The 19756-nt window shown below is 35.4% G+C and overlaps 1 protein-coding gene across 1 annotated transcript in view; it reads left to right on the forward strand.

Annotated features, from left to right (window-relative positions):
- Otogl (otogelin-like) overlaps positions 1 to 19756 on the forward strand; it is a 148014-nt gene that overhangs the window by 74048 nt on the left and 54210 nt on the right. Inside the window, exons 30-36 of the mRNA XM_013018769.1 lie at positions 2012 to 2168; positions 3791 to 3817; positions 9633 to 9800; positions 11837 to 12115; positions 14955 to 15072; positions 16976 to 17055; positions 17857 to 17905. Coding sequence (XP_012874223.1) covers positions 2012 to 2168; positions 3791 to 3817; positions 9633 to 9800; positions 11837 to 12115; positions 14955 to 15072; positions 16976 to 17055; positions 17857 to 17905 — 878 coding nt within the window. The remainder of the gene's footprint in view (positions 1 to 2011; positions 2169 to 3790; positions 3818 to 9632; positions 9801 to 11836; positions 12116 to 14954; positions 15073 to 16975; positions 17056 to 17856; positions 17906 to 19756) is intronic.

Here is a 19756-nt window from a genome sequence, read left to right on the forward strand (position 1 = left end):
TAGCAGGTGCTATAGCACTTGAGCCATGACTGCAGCCTGTTTTTCTTTAGTTATTTTTCTGATAGGTTTTTGTATTTTTGACTAGGCTGTGGTCTTAGACATTGATCCTCCTTTTTACATCTTCTGCTTAGCTGGAATCCCAGGCATCCGTTATACTAAGATTAGTTTTTGACATTAGATCTTACTAATTTTCACCCAATTATTGCCTTAGGGAAGTATTTCTTAGCTACTTTGCATAAATGTTAGTCTTCAGGGAGTATTCACATTTGGACTTTCCTCTCCTTAACCCAAAGCATAGTTTAACAGAATTATTAGTGACACACTTAAAGTTGTTTTAAGAGCACATTCCAAGAATGTTATTTATTCTGAAACAACTTTCTAAACTTCTTTCCCACACAATAATTTTAGGCCTTACAGAAGTTTTGAAAGCAGTTTAACATATTTGTAAAAGTCTAACAATATTACTGCTGCATATAAAGATACACTAGTTGCTTTGAGGAAAGACAGTATTGTGATTTTTTCCCATGAACATTTATACTTTAAAAGAACAAGAAGAGTGACAAATTCCAGACAAATATAGTAATTCAGACAAGGCTATCTGGTAGATATTTACTTGAAAAGGAGTGGAATTAAGTCTGTGTTATCAAGGAAAGTGACAGTTTTTTGTCCTTGAATGATTTGAACTTTCTTTTATTTATTTATTTATTTTTTTTGCCAGTCCTGGCGCTTGAATTCAGGGCTTGGGCACTGTCCCTGAGCTTCTTTTGCTCTACCACTTGAGCCACAGCACAATTTCTGGATTTTTTCTGTTTATGTGATACTAAGGAATCCAACTCAGGGCTTCATGTATGCTAGGCAAGCACTTTACCACTAAGCCACATTCCCAGCCCCAGAAAGATTTGAACTTTCAAACGAAAAGTAGAACTTTGTAACTGTCACTGTAAGTTTGAAGGTACTATAATACTTAACAACTTTTCTGATAATATAGATGACTTTATTTACAAAGATGATTTATTGATATTATATATATTTAGATGCGTTACTACTTAGAAGATTTGTGTAAGTCAGTACATTTTCCAAATGACCAATGTATGATGTTAATCAAGTAGAAGTAAAGACCTATTCTTCAAGTTGTTAAACCAAAGGATTTAACATATTGAAACACAAAGTTTGTTGATGCAGTTTCAGGTTTATACTGCACCTAATCTTTAAGAAACAGTATTTTTTTTTTTTTTGGTCCGGTCATGGGGCCTGAACTCTGGGCCTGGGCACTGTCTCTCAGCTCTTCAGCTCAAGGCTAGTGCTCTACCACTTGAGCCACAGCGCCACTTCCAGCTTTTATCTTTTTGCTTATGTGGTGCTGAGGAATCAAACCCAGGGCCTCATGCATGCAAGGCAAGTGCTCTACCGCTGAGCCACCTTCCCAGCCCCAAGAAAACAGTATTTTTTCAAGTTTATAGTTTACTGAATAACACAGTTACCTGAAAAAGAGACCAAAAGATTCCTTTTCCAAATGTATATCTAGATGGACATGATTTTCCTTATGTGCTTTAACCAAAAGCAAACCAAAACATAAACATGGTAAAGGACTGAAGGAAAATGTTCAGTCTCTAAGTGACTGGACACAGAAAATGCTCTATTTAAAATGTCATGTGAATATGTCAACAATGAAACAAAGAGCCTCCAAATATATGAATCTGATATGCCACAAATATTGAAATAGTATTTATTTGTTATTCTTATTACTTGTTTGTTAGTTCTTTGATATGATAGCTACCTAATAATTCCTTTGTTCTTCATCTTTCCTCCTCCTCCTCCTCCTCCTCCTCCTCTTCTCTTCTTTTTTTCTTTTTTGGCAATGTAGAGCATTGAAATAACCAGAACCCTCTAGGTGGCAGTGTTAAATAATGAAAATTACAAAAAAAACCTGCCGGTTAGTTTCCTCTTAGAATTTTGAGTTTTAAACAATCAGTGCTTATTGAAATTATGTCATTTTTCACTTCATTTTCAGATTGATGTTACTTCTTTTGCCAAAAACTGCCATGAAGATACCTGCAATTGTAATCTTGGTGGGGACTGTGAATGTTTGTGTACTAGTGTAGCAGCATATGCTTATAAGTGTTGTCAGGAAGGGGTATCAATTCACTGGAGATCACCCACTGTATGTGGTGAGTACTCTACTTAGAGAATCCTTAGGGGGACACCTTTTAAAATCTAAATTTCTGGTGACTCATGCTTATAATCCCAGGTACTTGGGAGGTGAGCCTTGGAGCATTATGGTTGAGACCCACCCAGGGGGAAAAATTATGATATCGTATATTAACCAGTAAAAAAAAAAGAAAAAGAAGGGGCTGGGAAGATGGCTCAGTGGTAGAGTGCTTGCCTTGCATGCCTGAGGCCCTGGGTTGGATTCCTCAGTACCACATAAGCAAAAAGAAAAAAAGCCAGAAGTGGTGCTGTGGCTCAAGTGGTAGAGTGATAGCCTTGAGCTGAAGAGCTGAGGGACAGTGCCCAGGCCCAGAGTTCAGGCCCCATGACTGGACCCCTCCCCCCAAAAAAAAACGAAAGAAAAAGAAAAGGAAAAACATCTGTGTGGTGGTGCACATCTGTGATCCTGGTGATGTGGGAAGCATAAACAGGAGCATAGGATCCAGGCTGGCCCAAACATAAACAGAAGATCCTATTAAAAATTAATAATGGGGCTGGGAAGGTGGCTCAGTGGTAGAGTGCTTGCCTTGCATGGCTGAGGCCCTCAGCACCACATAAGCAGAAAAAAGCTGGAAGTGGCGCTGTGGCTCAAGTAGTAGAATGCTAGCCTTGAGCTGAAGAGCTGAGGGACAGTGCCCAGGCCCAGAGTTCAGGATCCATGACCAACAAAAAATTAAAAATTAAAAAAATTAATAACGATTCTGGGCGCCAGTGGCTCACACCTGTAATCCTAGCTACTCAGGAGGCTGAGATAGGAGAATCGCAGTTCAAAGTCAACCTGGGCAGGAAAGTCCATGAGACTCTTATCTCCAAGTAACTACTAGAAAACTAGAAGTGGTGCTGTGGCTCAAGTGATAAGAGTGCTGGCCTTGAGCTGAAGAGCTGAGGAACAGCACCCAGCCCCAGAGTTCAAACCCCACGCACCACCCCCCCAAAAAAAATAGGAAAGAAAAAGTAGTAGGTTACCTACCTAATAAACACAAGGCCCTGAATTCAAACCCCAGGACCATAAAAGGAGGAGGAAAAAAAAAGGAGATGGGACTAGATAAGGAGGAGGAGGAATGTATAAATTGTTTTATTATAAGCCCAATGCCATGAAATTGGTTTTAAATGTCTATATATTCCTTTGGCAACCATTAATTGTAGTATATGATAAAAAGGATATTTTTTCTGCTATATTTGATGAAGGTCCTGAAACATTTGAAATATACACAGACAGAGAAATTGTTTATGGTTTTAACCCTTTTATGACTTGAGAATTGTCACCATTCTAAGAAGCATTTCTTCTAAATTGTCTTGGATTTGACTTCAGATTTGATTCTTTAAACGTTTCATTTACTTGTGTAGATTAGTCACTTGATAAATAGATGACAATTTGGACAGCTTTGATGGATATTGCTAAATTCATAGGTCTATTTGTTTCTTTTTTAAATCATTGCATATGATGTATTAATTGCAACACTTTGTTTTAAAAAATTCCCCTTGGTCTAGAGGATGCTCTTACATTGGGATATCATCTTCTTTTATGTATTTATTCAGATAAGTGTTTATGTAGCTTACTACTTATTCTTTTTTCTTTTAGCACTTGATTGTGAATATTACAATGAAGGTATGTGACATTTTAATAATGAATATCACTATTGAATTAGATATGGTTTCAGTTTAAAACTGTTAAACAATTTATACTGTAAACACAGTTCATAACTTAGCTCATAACTTATGAAAGCCTTTAACTTTTCAACTTTGCCTACATCTCTAAGCATACATATTAAAGTTTATTCCCTGAAAAATATTGTATAGCTTAAGTTCTCGGCACTTAAAGGTCCTCACTAAATATTTCCGATAGTGAGAATTAATAAATAATATTAGTTTAAAATTTTAAGTTAAATGAAAAAAGACATACATCAAAGGTATATGTACCTTCTCAGTATGTACAAATTTGAATTGTACAAAAATTTTAAATTCGATTTTACTTTTAATAGTTACTAGTACATCTGTATGGATTATAATGTGATATTTTGATACATATAGATATAGTATAATGATAAAATGCAACAAATTTGCATAGTGGTTATACAAAATTATTTGTTTGTGGAGAAACATTTAAAATACCTTCTAGCAAAATGGTATTTAAAAAATTACAACAAGAAATCTATTCATTTTTGTGACAATGCAGCCAACCTTAGAGAGTATTAGGTTGAGTGAAATAAGCCAGGCATAGAGAAAAATACTCTATCACTTCAATAAGATGTTAGCTAAAGTAGTGTAACTAATAGAAGTAGAGAGGAAAATGGAGATTAGGAGGGCCTAGGAGGTGTGTGTGTGTGTGTGTGTGTGTGTGTGTGTGTGTGTGTGTGTTAGTGAATAAGGAAAGATGTTAACAAAAGCATACTAAGTGTCACTCAAAAGGATCAATTTTGCTGATTTATTGAACAGTGTAGTGATTATTTTATTATGCTGTGGAAATCAAAGGAACAAAATTAAAATATGATAATATAAGAAATTTATTTTTCTATTACTAAGAAAAAAATAATTATCTGGGTATCACCAGAATACAAATTTATTGAGATAATAATAATGTCTATCTCCTAGCCACTCCAAACATCCATATTTTGAGTGAGAGGTCTGAAAGGATGTGCTGCCTAAAACTAAGGCGTAGATATAAGAAGATAAATTTTAGCTTCAGTGAAAATGTCAGAAACTAGCAGATTCAGTTTGTTTTTTGTCAAACCTACTTAATGAGGAAGGTAGAGCCACCAAAACTGATTCAGACAAGTTTTGTCAGGTTCTGGAATCAGTCTAAACCACTGACAGGTGAATGGTAAATTAGAATAATGGATATAGGAAATCTGAACCAAACAGCCAATTTAAGGCACATCGAGTCACTTACTAAGTCAAGAAGACATCTATCTGCTGTAGATGTCTGAAGAAAGCTAGATAACTTTAGAGAAATAGAGACGATAAATTAGAAAGAAAACCAGCATTTTAGCAGTTAGTTGTTTTCGTTATGTTAGGATTATGGAAATTTAATGGAAATTTTTATAATAGCTAAGGAAATTGTAATTTCTAAGGAAATTATAAAAGTTTAATTTTCTGACTTTACCACAGAGGGATGTTTAAATGTTGAGTTTTTAAATGTTACAACATTTAAATGTCCCTCTAAGTAGATAAGGAAATCTAAAAAAAAGTCTGGTTTAAAAATATTTCTTGTCTATTGTGTCCAAGACATGCAGATGGACAGAGAGACAAACAGATATACACAGACACACATATACAAATACACACACAAACAATTGTATTTCATGTCCTTTAGATTCCATGACCAAAATGCAATTGATTTTCTAGAAATACTAGCAAAACTATGAATAGCTTTTGTTGTACTAACTACATATGATTTTAACTTGAAATATATTATAATTTTATTTTATTTATTATTTTTATTTTAGTCTGAATTTTACAAATGAGGTAATTAAGGCACAGAAAGATTCCATAACTTATTTAAAATCACTTAGCCAAAATATGGTCAAATTAGATCTGGAAACCATCAGATTTCAGAGCTAATGAATTTGCTGCCCATGCTATTTGGACTGATGTGTGGTTAACACATCCTTTTTTTTTGGGGTCCAGTCGTGGGCCTAAACTCTGGGCCTGGGCGCTGTCCCTCAGCTCTTCAGCTCAAGGCCAGCGCTCTACCACTTGAGCCACAACGCCACTTCTGGCTTTTTTTTTTCTGCTTATGTGGTGCTGAGGAATCAAACCCAGAGCCTCATACATGCAAGGCAAGCGCTCTACCACTGAGCCACCTTCCCAGCCCCAACACATCCTTGTATAGGTACAACATACATTGTTATTGGAGACTCTACATTATGTACAAAGATAATTTAGGGAAATTCTCAATGTTTATAGACTTCTCTAGACTAGTTCTTATTCAATTTGTATTACTGTATTAATGCATCAGAGGACCTGCACAAGACATTGGTAGGCTCAATGGAATAGCAAAGAAATCTATTGTCTATACAATTGAAGAAATAGAAGGAACATATAGTCAAGAGAATAAGAATTTGTAAAATAATATAGGAGAAATAGATCTTTGAAGTGATTATAGAATTATGAAGATTGTTCTTACTAATCAGAAAGTGTTTTCAAAGGAGGTAACAAAGCTCAATAGGAAATGTACTCATTATCTTACTCATGTATCGTAACCCCTCTGTACAGTATTTTTACAATAAAACACGAGAAAGAAAGTGTTTTACAAGACTGTTATTAAGTTATTTGATCCTAAATATCACAGCATTTTTTTTCAGCATTTGTAACATCATTCAGTCTTCTTGGGACATGTATAGCTGAATCATCTTTATTTTCCTTTACTTACTTAATATGTGCCCAACTCTGGGGATATAGTGGTACACCCTGTAATCTCTGCACTATAGTTGCTGAGAAAGGATGATCTTGAATTCCAGGTCTGTAAGACTTTGTCTTAAAATAAAAAAGAATAAACATAAACCAATAATTTAATAAAAAAGAACCCCAACATGCCAGACTACATTTTGTGATTCAAAGAAAATACAGAAATAATTCTTTGTGACTTTATAGGGAAAAAAGTTTAAGTAGGAGAATTTAGAGGTAATAGCTAACACAATTTCAATAATCCCTACCACAAAAATTATATATAATAGCCATGACATTGTACTTATAAATGTATTTCTCAGATAACAGTTTTTCTTTAGGTCCTGAGGACCTAAAGTTGAGGAAGGGTGATTTTGTTTGACTGTTCCTCTCATTCTTTTTTTTTTATTAAATATATATTTCATTGTAAAGGTATTGTACAGAGGGGTTACAGTTACATGAGTAAGATAATGAGTCCATTTCCTATTGAGCATTGTTACCCCCTCCTTTGTTTTTCCCCTACCCTCTTTTTCCTCCCCCGCAAGTTGTAAAGTTCATTTTCTTGTACATCTCATTGCTACAATGGGTCAACCTGTATCCTTATTTGAGCATTTTGTGATTTCCCTTCCCCTCCCCAAATTAGGAAAATGTATATACAAGATGTAGGACACCGGAATCAAATACAGTGAAAAGAGGGGTTATACCTTGGGGGAAGAACATACAAAAGAAACAAAAGATCACTTAGCACATTATAAGCACATTAAAAGCTAGTTTTGTGTTCCTCTCATTCTTAAGTCAACTATTCCTGAAAATGATCCAAGCCCTCAAGTTGCTGAGTATCTGTCTATCTGTCTATCTTATCTATCTACCTACATTCATATCTACCTAATTCCATTTGAGCTGTATTCTGTAATTTACATATGTATCTTCTTTTTTACACTTCATTTGCATCTCTATCCAAACCAAAATATTTATCAATCAGAGTATATTTGCATCTGGAACACTTATTTCAATTGGTTCTTGTTCTTCCAGGAGAATTATCTCTTAGGTAGTAGAGACAGCATAAGTGTCCCCAGATGCTCTATAGTGATGCTAATGGAAGGGACAACCCCAAACATGCCATCCTCTGGGGGCTTCCCTTTCTTGCTTGGTCTATGTGATATAAATTTTGATCCTTGTTGGGGGATGGGGGGTGTAGCTGAGGAGGTGGGAGGGAAGGGATGGTAGGGGTAAACAAAGGAGGAGGCAACAATGCTGGATAAGAAATGTACTCATTACCTTGCTCATGTAACTCTAACCCCTCTGTACGGTATTTTCACAATAAAAAACTTAATTAAATTTTTTTTATTGTGAAAATACCGTACAGAGAGGTTACAATTACATGGGCAAGATAGTGAATACATTTTTTATCCAGCATTGTTGCCTCCTCCTTTTTTTCCTCATACCTTCCCTTCCCCTCTCCACCCCTCCACCCCCATACCCCCTACCACCCACTGCCCCACCCTGCCAAGGTTGTAAAGTTCGTTTTTCGACATAACGTCTTGTACATCTCATTGTTGTAATGGGTCCACCTGTAACCCTATTTAAACGACTTGTTTTTTCCCTTCCCCTCCACAAATTATATCAACATCAAATATAGTGAAAGCAGGGGTTATACCATGGGGGAGGTACGAACAAAGCAACAAAGAAATCATCTTATAAATATGTTGGTGGGAGTGTAAACTTGTTCAGCCACTTTGGAAAGTAGTATGGAGGTTCCTCAAAAGACTTCACATAGAGCTACCATATGACCCAGCAATCCCATTTTTGGACATTTACCCAAATGATTACAAACAAGACCATACTAAAGCTACCAGCACAACTATGTTTATTGCAGCATTATTTATCATAGCTAATTGAAATTTTTTGATCCTTGTTTTCTTTTCTACTTCTTATCCCTTTAACCTTACTTTTCCTGTGTTGCAGTCCTTAATGGAGGAACATCTTGTTCTCATATATATTGAATCTCTTTTCTCCTTCCTTAGGGTAGGTCAGGGAGAATTGTTTTTGAGATGAAAATGAGAGGAAGGTGAATATGAAATACAGAGTGCAATACTATTCATCTTTTAGTATATAACCTGCTAATGTAATTAACATTACTATAGCATACAACACAAAATGTGCACATATCTGTAAATGGTATTCATCTGTTAATCATTAACTTAATAGTTGATTATGCAGAAGAAACTTTGAACATTAACAATACACAGTTATGCTGAGAACATTAGATCACAAAGAAATTGGATAGAAGTCAAACTGCTCTCCTGATCATAAAATTGAATGCATACTTTTAAAAATACCAATGAGCACACTAGTCCTTTTTATACTGCTTTTCCTGAGATGTGAAGAAAATTTGTTTTAATTAAGATTCAGGTTTACTTCTACACAGACTATTTTTTACCATAATAAATGTTTTCTACTTTATAGGAAACAATTATGATGTAAGTTATAAAGTCTTTTGACTTCTTGCCTGAGCTTCATCTTATATTCTCTTATGCATAGACATACCTCACTTCTAGAATAGGAAAATACTGTATATGATGTGAATTCTTTTTTCCATACAGTGAAACTATGGGGAAATGAATTTTAGTGGATTATCTTAATACCTGCCATTGAACCAGCTAAGTATCTTTTGTTTATTGAGATAGATTACAGTCTTGGAACCACAGAGTTGGAAGCTCAGCTGAGCCAACTTAATCATATAGGTAAAATAATTGAAGGCTGAATGTTTAAGTCAGTTTCTATCCAGCTCAGTTTTCCATCTACATTAATACAAACTTGAATATATTCTTTCCCACATTCACATGCACACACCTTCATTTGTACTTATGTATTCTATGTTTCAAGTTGCATATTCTGTGTCTGGTGAATTCACTGGTGATATTTTTAATTGTTCAATAGTTTGAGGGTATTTTTAATTAAAATTACTTCATTTACATAATAGAAATTTAAAAACCATCCTGTGTTTATTTATAATTCTCTTACTTGTGTATCATTAGGACTTGGAGATGGGCCATATATGCTGGCAAATTATGGACAGAGTGGCCTTATTCTGGGTGTCAACATGACCAGTAGAAGTGTTTTCTCTTTGCCTAAAAGTAACATTCATGGCAAGATATTTTTTAATTTTATGATCACTCCAGGCCTATTCAAAGAGAAGACATCATGTAAGTATAATTGGAAATAAGAAATAGTTTTCTTCATTCACATTCAACTATTAATTTTGGATCCTATATGTTTATGAAACGTTTCTATGTTCTAAAATATACTTGGAACTCAAAAATTTGAACTTTGATCTTGGCAATCAAATAGCTGTCTATTTCGTATATGAAATAAAGTATATTTTTGTTATATTTATGTTAGAACTGCTAATGTTTGATTGCATTTTTGTCTTTTTTAATATATATTTTTTATTGTAAAGATACTGTACAGAGGGGTTACAGTTACGAGTAAGGTAATGAGTCCATTTCCTACTGAGCATTGTTACCCCCTCCTTTGTTTTTCCCCTACCATCCCTTCCTGCCCCACTTCCCCAACTCCTCCCTCCCCCTCCCTGAAGTTGTAAAGTTCATTTTCAACATAGTGTCTTGTACATTGCATTTTGGTCTTAAAGCTTAACTGAAACATTTGAAGCTTTTACCATGAAACTTGTTGAAAAACTTTTGGAAGACAGTGTTAGAATTTAAAAGAATTTAATGTCAGAATAAAGCAAAAGGGAAACCATTGCTTTGATTTCAGAGAAGATAAATATTGAGGGCATTATATTAGAGCATAGACGATAGCAGACATTGCCATCTAGTGGGTCTCCTCTTCTGGCTCATGGAATGTTTTTAGAGTATCTAGAAGGTGGCTCTGCCTTTATTATTTTGGACCAAGTAGTTTGTAGTGTTTATGTCCATCAGACCCCTGTTCTGAATGTGCTAATGTCCCCTTCAGGTACAGTGATATTACTGTTTTACTACTTTTTTACAATGCAAAATGCATAGAAACATGCAGACCATGCTCTAGAAACTTAGCAAAACTTTCTTGAATTTAATGACTCTTACTTAACATTTACTTATTTTGAGAAGTATCCTGAATTCTCCAGTTAGAATAAATCATTTTTTACCTATGAAATGGACTCTCTTAGTGTTGAAGCACCCACTAGTTCAAAATTTTAGTTTATGCCCATCATATCTACTGTTTGTATTCTTGCTCAGCTGAGTCACTTTCAAGATTTTATGACATAATAAATGAGTATCATATTAAACTTGTTAGTTCTTCATTTTATGACTTACCTTAAATATCATTCTTCATAGAATAATACAATGTTTACTTCAGAAAATCAACATAATATCTCAATTAAAAACTTTTATAGCATGAGTTTTACCAATATAAGGGAAAATTAACAGAGTAGATAACAAAAAAGAATGATACGTCTCTAACACTTTGGGAGGTCTAATTGCTCATTAAACATTTGAAAATCCTTTGGGAAATAAATAATATTGAGGAGATAATTTTCTCATTGCAGTAAATTCTCTTGAAAAAACAATACACTAAGAACTCAGTGAATGTTGAAAACGAACTTTAAAACTTCAGGGGTGGGGAGGAAGGAGTTGTGGGGGAGGGAAAGGATGGTAGGGGAAAAAACAAAGAAGTGGGTAACAATGCTCAGTAGGAAACGTTCTCATTACCTTACTCATGTAACTGTAGTCCCTCTGTACAGTATCATTACAATAAAAATATATATTTAAAAAAGAACTCAGTGATACTACAGTACAACTAGTTACATGCCTACTTCACTATTTTCTAATTCACTATTTTCTCACTTTTCGGTTCCAATTTAGGTGTTTATAAATTGAGAGCATTTGAAAATGTCAAAGCTTAAAACCACAAATATGTCCAATTAATAATTTAATTTCTTGTGTGAAACTGTGTTCTCAGGCATGTTATTGATATTTACTTTTCTTCCTTTGAAGGTCGTGATGAATGATTAAAAATAGAACTTAGCGAAGATCAACTTAGGAGATCCCATTGTGTTGCCAATCATTTAAAAGTATTGCATTTTCCTTTTAGAGGTCTTATTATTTATTTCTAAGATCTATGAGATTTACATTAATTGTAATTTTCACTTTATAATGTGTACTTTGATAATGCCGGTGTTGGAATCTGCTTTCAATGAAACTCAAAACAGTTGTCCAGATACTGCTCTATATTTTTACAGCTTTGGCACTTGTGTCCTTGGAATCTGCTGAAAGGCCAAACTACTTTCTCTATGTCCGCGACAATGACGCACTCAGCTTGGAACTGTGGAAGGCAAATGCCGCCTTTCAACAGAAAGCCACATTTTTCCACCATCAGAGTCTCTGGATTCCTGGCTACAGTGCGTTTGAATTATACAGCAGGAAAGGCTTTTTCATCGTAGTTACAGACTCTGCCGTCAAAGCATCAAAATATGATGACTCTGAAGAATTCAAACAGTCAAGTAGCTTCAGCATAGAAGGTTTGTTTCTTGAGAGTGTTAAGAGGACTCACACACAATTTATACAATGGGGTAGTCATTGAGTTCTTAACATTATACCATTTTTTTGATATATAAAGATAGTTATAACTTTAAGTAAGTTTTGTAACTGTATACCTTCTAGAAAATTTCCCTCTTTCAGCAGAAACCTGATTTTATTTCTAAAGTGCCTTAGAAATCTGCAATTGTTGAATTTTGAGTTTCTGAAAACAGTCTTCATGTCTTTAAAAGTTATGGTTGATTGTTTTTTTAAATCCAAGTGCTTGATTGCTGTCTTGTTTTGCAAACAATTTGTATCATTCTATCTAACCCTCCTAAACTAGTTCAAAAGAGCTCATCATTGCCTTTTGTTGTGTAGCTATCTTAATTGGAAAATTCAGATTGATCTTTAGACACTTGCCTCTTGAATACAGTTTCTGTCCTCAAAAATAATAAATTTGTCAGGAGGTTTTGCACAAACCCACTGGCAGGGTTCTACAAGGGTTCTGACCCTGGAAATGGGGCTCAAAGGAAAGTAAACAGGATCCCTAGCACTTGAACACATGGAATTTTAGGTATATTCTGATGAGACAGAAAAAGTCAGGCTCAGCAACTTTCTTATAGACAGCAAGCACTCCAGCATGAGCTGGAGTTCCCCAGCTTGGAAAATCTGTGCAAAGCAGATGGCTCATGTCTGCATATGTGCTCCATGATGCATTTCAACTGAAGAAGTAAATGCACTCCACTGTGAATTTTGTTCTCTGGGTACCACTGACATTATTGAACACAAACTTTCTTTCTTTTTCTTTGCCAGCCCTGGGACATGAACTCAGGGCTTGAGCACTGTCCCCAAGCTTCTTTTGCTCAAGGCTCACACTCTACCACTTGAGCCACAGTGCCATTTTTGATTTTTTTCTGTTTATGTGATATTGAGGAATCTAACCCAGGACCTCATGCATTCTAGGTAAGCACTCTACCACTAAACCACATTCCCAGCCCAGAACACAAACTTTCTAAAACATGCTGTTTAGGATGGAGGAAGACAAACCATAGGCTGTTCCAAAAAATTCTTTTTTTTTTAAATTGTGAAAATACCATACAGAGGGGTTACAATTACTTGGACAAGGTAATGAGTACATTTCTTATAAAGCATTGTTGCCTCCTCCTTTGTTTCCCCTTCCCATCTCCTTTCCCCCCTCCCCCCCCACCGCCAAAGTTTCTTGCTATTGTTTCTAACATATTTATAAGATATTTCTTTGTTGCTTTGTATGTCCCTCCCCCATGGTATAACCCCTGGTTTCACTGTATTTGATGTTGGTATAATAAACAAATTGTTTAATAAAATAAACAAATATAATAAATAAATTGTTTAATAAAACAAATAAACAAATTGTTTAAATAGGGATACAGGTGGACCCATTGCAACAATGAGATCTACAAGACATTATGTCAAAAATCAAACTTTACAACCAAAAAATTCTTATCTCATTCTGTTTGTATGTCATTCTCAGAACAATCTGTAGCTCTTGTTAGAATTGCAAATGGAAAAGATGAAAGACTGGTTAGCCAAGGTCAACTGGGAGCCTGTTTTGTGTTCTTAAGAAAAAGAGCCATTATCATGACTACATAATATTCAATGGAACAAGTGTAATAGTGTAATAACTTCACTTTAGTTTTCTGGAAACTAAACTTTATAAACCCCTTTATTTCCTCTTAACTCCAGGAATCTGCTCTGTTAGACTATACCTAGTGTCTTCACTTGTGGTGCAGAGAATTGTAGCTAATGGCATTATCAAAATCTGAATTTGATTTTCTTGGTTTTCTTAGGCCTATGAACTCTAGGGTCTACCCTAGTCCTGGAAATAATCTTCTCAGCATGCATGAACTTATAAACTTAAGTTCTTTGGTTACTCTTATCTCCAGATGCATAGATGCTTTCCAAAATATTTTATTTCCTTGCAATTCTTAGTAATTGAATTCTTTATCTAAAGTCCTAGAAGGACAACTGGGTCTTGAATTGGAATTCTCACGTTAGAGATAATTTATCTGTTCTCTGTGTTATCATATTAGCTGAGTTTGCAGGAGAAAAATTTCAATTGAGGAGGCTTTCTAACTATAACTTGAAATTTTAATCTACTCACTTATTCTTTGGTAATCTAACAACATTTATCATGGACAAGATAAGGTGGGGAGGGAAGGGATAGTAGGGGAAAAACAAAGGAGGGGGTAACAATGCTCCATAGGAAATGCACTCATTACCTTACCTGTAGCCCCTCTGTACAGTATCTTTACAATAAAAGAGTAAAAAGATAATGTGTTAAATTTTGTGAGGGAAATGACAGAACATTCACCCTATATTTGAGATAATAATGAAAGCAGTTAGTCTGGCTATTTTTCTAGTTATTTGAAGTTAGCAAGGTTCTAGGCTGCTTTCAGTCTCAGTATCTTCCATTGCAGGCCAGAAGTAATAGCTAGTAAATAGAGTAGTAGTAAAGATAAAATAGAATAATGGTAAAACATTACTTTTTATGAAATATATTTCCAAGCATGATACAGGGTACTATTAATGTGAAAAATCAGTGAAAATCCACTAGACACGTAAAGGAAGATTTTGAATTTTCCATGGCTATTTCCAAACTTTGGCTTTAAAAGAAAATCTTTAAAGATAGAGTTACATTTTGTAGCTAATGCATGAGGTACTTTGGTCCCCATGCAGTTACAGTGTTTTTATTTGAACATTTTGTCATTTCCATAAGTGTCCATACAAAGGTGCTTATCATGAGTTGCTAGTCTTCAGGCTGTGCACTTAAAAATGGACACATTCTAAACTTTATTTTCTCAGAGATCCAGGCTGCCGTGCCCTACAGGAGAGCATGTGAATGGCGATATGAACCTTGTGCTACTCCCTGCTTTAAAACTTGCAGTGACCCTGAAGCACTAGCATGTAAATTTCTTCCACCGTAAGTAATGAGCAAACTGTACTGTTATCAGATTCTGTCCTCAGGGAGTTTTGTGTTAGATTTAAAAGTAGTCCTCCTCAAGAAATCTTGCACATGCTGTATACTAAAACACAAATTAATTCTACCATAATCAAAGCATAGTTATTGAGGTGTTACTATGTGTTAGGAATTCTAATTGCCAGGGTTACAGTAACAACAAAACTGATCAAGTACTTTCTTTTGGGGGTTATAATCATTGGGTTGAAACAGAATGTGAACATAAATGGAAGCCTATAATGCAACATGTTTTTAAGAGTTAAATGGTAATAAATGTTATAAATGTTATGAAAATATATGGGAAAGTTAAAGATACACACACACACACACACACACACACACACACAGGCATGCATAATCTGCAATCTAGTAACCTTTAGATTTTTTCCTACTACTTGATAAATTTAGAGTATAATAGCATTAATAATCCTCTTTATTACAAAGCTTATTGAATGAAATAAGCCACTGATTATTTATAAGCTGTTTATGTTCTTAAAAATATATATTGTGAAAGGACAGAAGTATGAAGGAGATAGCTAAATGTGTTTTCTTCAGCCTCATTCAGTGTAAAATTTATCTAGTTACATAGAGCTACCTGATTTTGCTTTGTTACTCCCTAGCATTGATTTAATTCATTTTCATAATGAGCATTTTTCTTTTAATTCTTTAATAATGGATGAAGTAATTGGCAATATCTTTTAGTAGGTACTAACTTTATTTTTAAATTTTTATTTTAACATATTTATCTTAATATTTAATAATGATATCTGAAATTCTGGAAATAAAGCCTTCATTTTTATAAATAACATGGAAACTTTGAAACAAATTATTCATAGATGCTATACAATAGTAGGAGTATTTTTTAGGTTGAATTACAAATAATGCCCTATTTAACACCTTCACTTTTAAGAACTTAGGGTTTTTGAAACTAACCAACCCTAAAAAGAGGCAGTCACCAATTTATCTTGTCCACTTTAAGTTTTTTTAACACAATATTTTTATTCTTTAATTCCAGGATAATTTCTATTATCCTTTTCTTCAAAAGTAGCTCTTAAAAATTATTTTGTTCAATTCTCAATTATATTTCTTTTTGACCAACTGAAAACTGATACTGTCAAATTAAAGGGGTAAAATATTCTTAAATTGCAAATATTACTATCACCTGATAATGCATTTGAGATGCAGTTAAATGGGCTTTATTTGCAATAAAAGTTTGTACATAATGCTCTGTAGAATGTACTCCTAATATGAACCTGCACAAAAGATTGTATCAGTATAAATTGGACTCTGGGCTTCAATTGACCAATAGTAGCAGTGAGATGTAATCTCAGACATAATTTTAGCTTAATTCCTTTAAAGATGGTTTTTCCTTTTCTTGGCCCACAGTCTCCAAGCCTAAGGCCTCTTGCAGGTTTAGGAACTCTTAACTTGGCTTCTCTGCTTCATGCAAGGACAGGGGATCCATACCAGATGCCCTGGAGCTGGAAACCTGGCTTCCTTTTGGTCTTATACCACCACTTTCTTCCAACTCTGCCAACTCCTCCCTCATCTCTTCTACTCAAGATCTCAATTGTCTGTTTAGTGAGCTTAGGATTTAATAGTAGAAAGTGAGAGCCATGGAAGATGCTGTTTTTGTACTACTGACATTTTTATAGTAAGTATAGTCACAGCCCATAGCAATCTGCTTAGGTATAGGGAACACTGATTTCATAAATCAAATTATTATACTATGTTAGCAAAGGAGTAGTCCTTAGTGCTTGAGAAGGAGGGAGAATTTCAGGAGCAATATAATTTAGTTGCATATATTCAATACTGAGTTTTATTTTATATTTTGTACTATTTTCATTTGATTTTTTTTCATATGTAGGGTTGAAGGATGCTTGCCCTACTGCCCTAAAAATATGATCCTTGATGAGGTCACCCTCAAATGTGTTTATCCAGAAGACTGTAAGTGTGAACCTTATTTAATTTACTATGAAAAGTGAGAAGCACCCTATTAGGCAATCAGCTCTAAACAGAAGTTTTAGATATATGATAATTGTAAGATGTTTCCCTAATGTGACTGCTGTAGGTTATTTTCCTCACTACTTCCTAAATCATGTTTATCTTGCCTCTCAAATCCCTCTTTAGTTTATTTTCCAAAACATACTTGAAGTTAAAGAGCCCTGTATGTATTAGGTGGGTATTTATCAACTATTGATAAATACAGAGCATCTTTGTTTCTTTGTAGGTGTGCCCTTAATTCCTACAGAACCAGCATTAATATCACCAGGTATGCTGTTACAACCTATGGTTTCAGGTAAAGCTATGATTTTAGACAGTAAAATTAGCATCTGTAATGTAAGTCCTGGCCTACCTATCACAGCCACATACACTAGGACTACTCAACCAACTCAAAACACTCCTGTCACTTTTGCTTCATGTTGCCCATCTTGTTGATAAGCTCAATGTGAGACATTTTCTACAATGGATTCATCTCTTTTTCTCTTTCTTATATGGACTTCTAGGACATCTTTTACATAATCTTTCTAAGAATTTAGGCTTTACTAAACCTGTTTTAAATTTTCCCAGTAAATAAATAGGTGCTAATGAGTGTCAGATATAATTGTAAGTCTCTCTGTGGAGGCTCCATTTCCATTTTGTATTCTATTCCAAAACATATTTGAAGTTAAACAGCCTCGTATGTATTATGTGGGCCTCACCTTACTCAAATACTGATAAATATAGAGCATCTTTGTTTCTTTGTAGGTGTACCCATGATTCCTACAGAACCAGCATTAATATCACCAGGTAAGCTGTTACCTCTGGTTTCAGGTAAAGCTGATTTTAGACAGTAAAATTAGCATCTGTAATTTAAGTCCTGGCCTATCACAGCCACATGCAGTAGGACCACTCAACCAACTCAAAACACACCTGTCACTTTTTAAAATATGGTTTTTATTGTAAAAATACTGCACAGAGGGGTTACAGTTACATGAGCAAGGTAATGAGTCCATTTTCTATCAAGCATTGTTACCTCCTCCTTTGTTCATCCCCTACCATCCCTTCATTCCATCTCCACAACTATCCCCTCTCCCCTGCCTAAATTGTAGTTTGATTTTCAACATAATGTCTTGTATATCTCATTGTTACAATGGGTCAACCTGTATCCCTATTTAAGCATTTTGTTTTTTCCCTTCCCTTCCCTAAATTAGAGAAGTATAAATACAAGATGCAGGGCACAGACATCAAATACAGTGAAAACAGGGGTTACCCGAGGACCAGTGGAATAGAATTGAAAACCCAGAAATGAACCCACAGACCTATAGCCATCTAATCTTTGATAAGGGAGCTAAAAATATAAAAGGGAAGAAAGACAGCCTCTTCAGTAAATGGTGCTGGCAAAATTTGTTAATCACCTGTAGAAAACTAAAGCTAGATAATTATGTATCACCCTGCACCAGAATCAACTCCGAACAGATCAAAGACCTCGAAGTCAAAGCAGACACCCTGAAAACATTACAGGAAAGAGTAGAAGAAACCCTAAGTCTCTTTGACACAAGCCAATTTTTTATCACTTTTTTATTGTGAAAATACTGTACAGAGGGGTTACAATTACACGTGCAAGATAATGAGTACATTTCTTATCAAGCATTGTAGCCTCCTCCTTTGTTTCCCCTTCCCATCCCTTCCCATCCTCTTCCTGCCCCCCCCTGAATCCTTCTCCCCACCACCACCAAAGTTGTAAAGTTCATTTTTCCACATAATGACTTGTACATCTCATTGTTGCAATGGATCCACCTGTATCCCTATTTAAACAGTGTTTTTTTCCCCTTCCCCTCCATAAATTATACCAACCTCAAATATAGTGCAAATTTTCTTAATAGAAACCTAGTGACATAACAAATCAAAGAAAGGTTGGACAAATGCGATTGCATAAAGCTTCAGAGCTTCTGCATGGGAAAGGACATAGCTAGCAAGATCAACAGAAAGCCCATGGATTGGGAGAAGATCTTCATTAGCCATACAATGGATAAGGGTCTCATATCTAAAATATACTTGGAATTCAAAAAATTAAAAGCCCCAACAACAAATCCTCAAAGAAACAACTGCCCAATAAATTAGTGGGCTAAAGACTTAAAGAGAAACTTCTCTGAAGAAGAAATAAGGATGGCAAATAGACATATGAAGAAATGCTCGACACAGTTCCGGGAAGATGGTGAAGGAGAAGCTGGAGTCTAAACAAGCTCTCACGTAGAAAGCAGTTTTAGAGTTCCAGTGAACAGTCCTTAGCCAGAGAATCACACCAAGTGTGCCATCACAGGACAGAGAGTTAAGCCAGAGAGGGAAAATCCAGGCAAGGAGACACATCTGAGCTCTTGCCAGCAGCTGCCGCAGCGGCGGCAGCAATGTCAATTGAGCAGCAGTGGCAATCGGCGGCGGCGATCACAGGAGCCATACCTGAGCCACAGAGAGTCCGGGACGAAGGAGCCTGATGCAGTAGCGGGCGAGCAGATTCTATTCAACACCAGCAAGAACCGACAAGGAGCAGACATCTTCATCCTGCAGTTCACAGACCAGAGACGACCCAGGAACCAAGACTCGGTGTGAGTAGAAGCCTTATATCCTCACTCCTTCTCAGGGAGCAGAGGAGGGAAGGCCACTCCTC

The sequence above is a fragment of the Dipodomys ordii genome, unplaced genomic scaffold (genome assembly GCF_000151885.1).
Source record: "Dipodomys ordii isolate 6190 unplaced genomic scaffold, Dord_2.0 Scaffold3, whole genome shotgun sequence".
NCBI lineage: Eukaryota > Metazoa > Chordata > Mammalia > Rodentia > Heteromyidae > Dipodomys > Dipodomys ordii.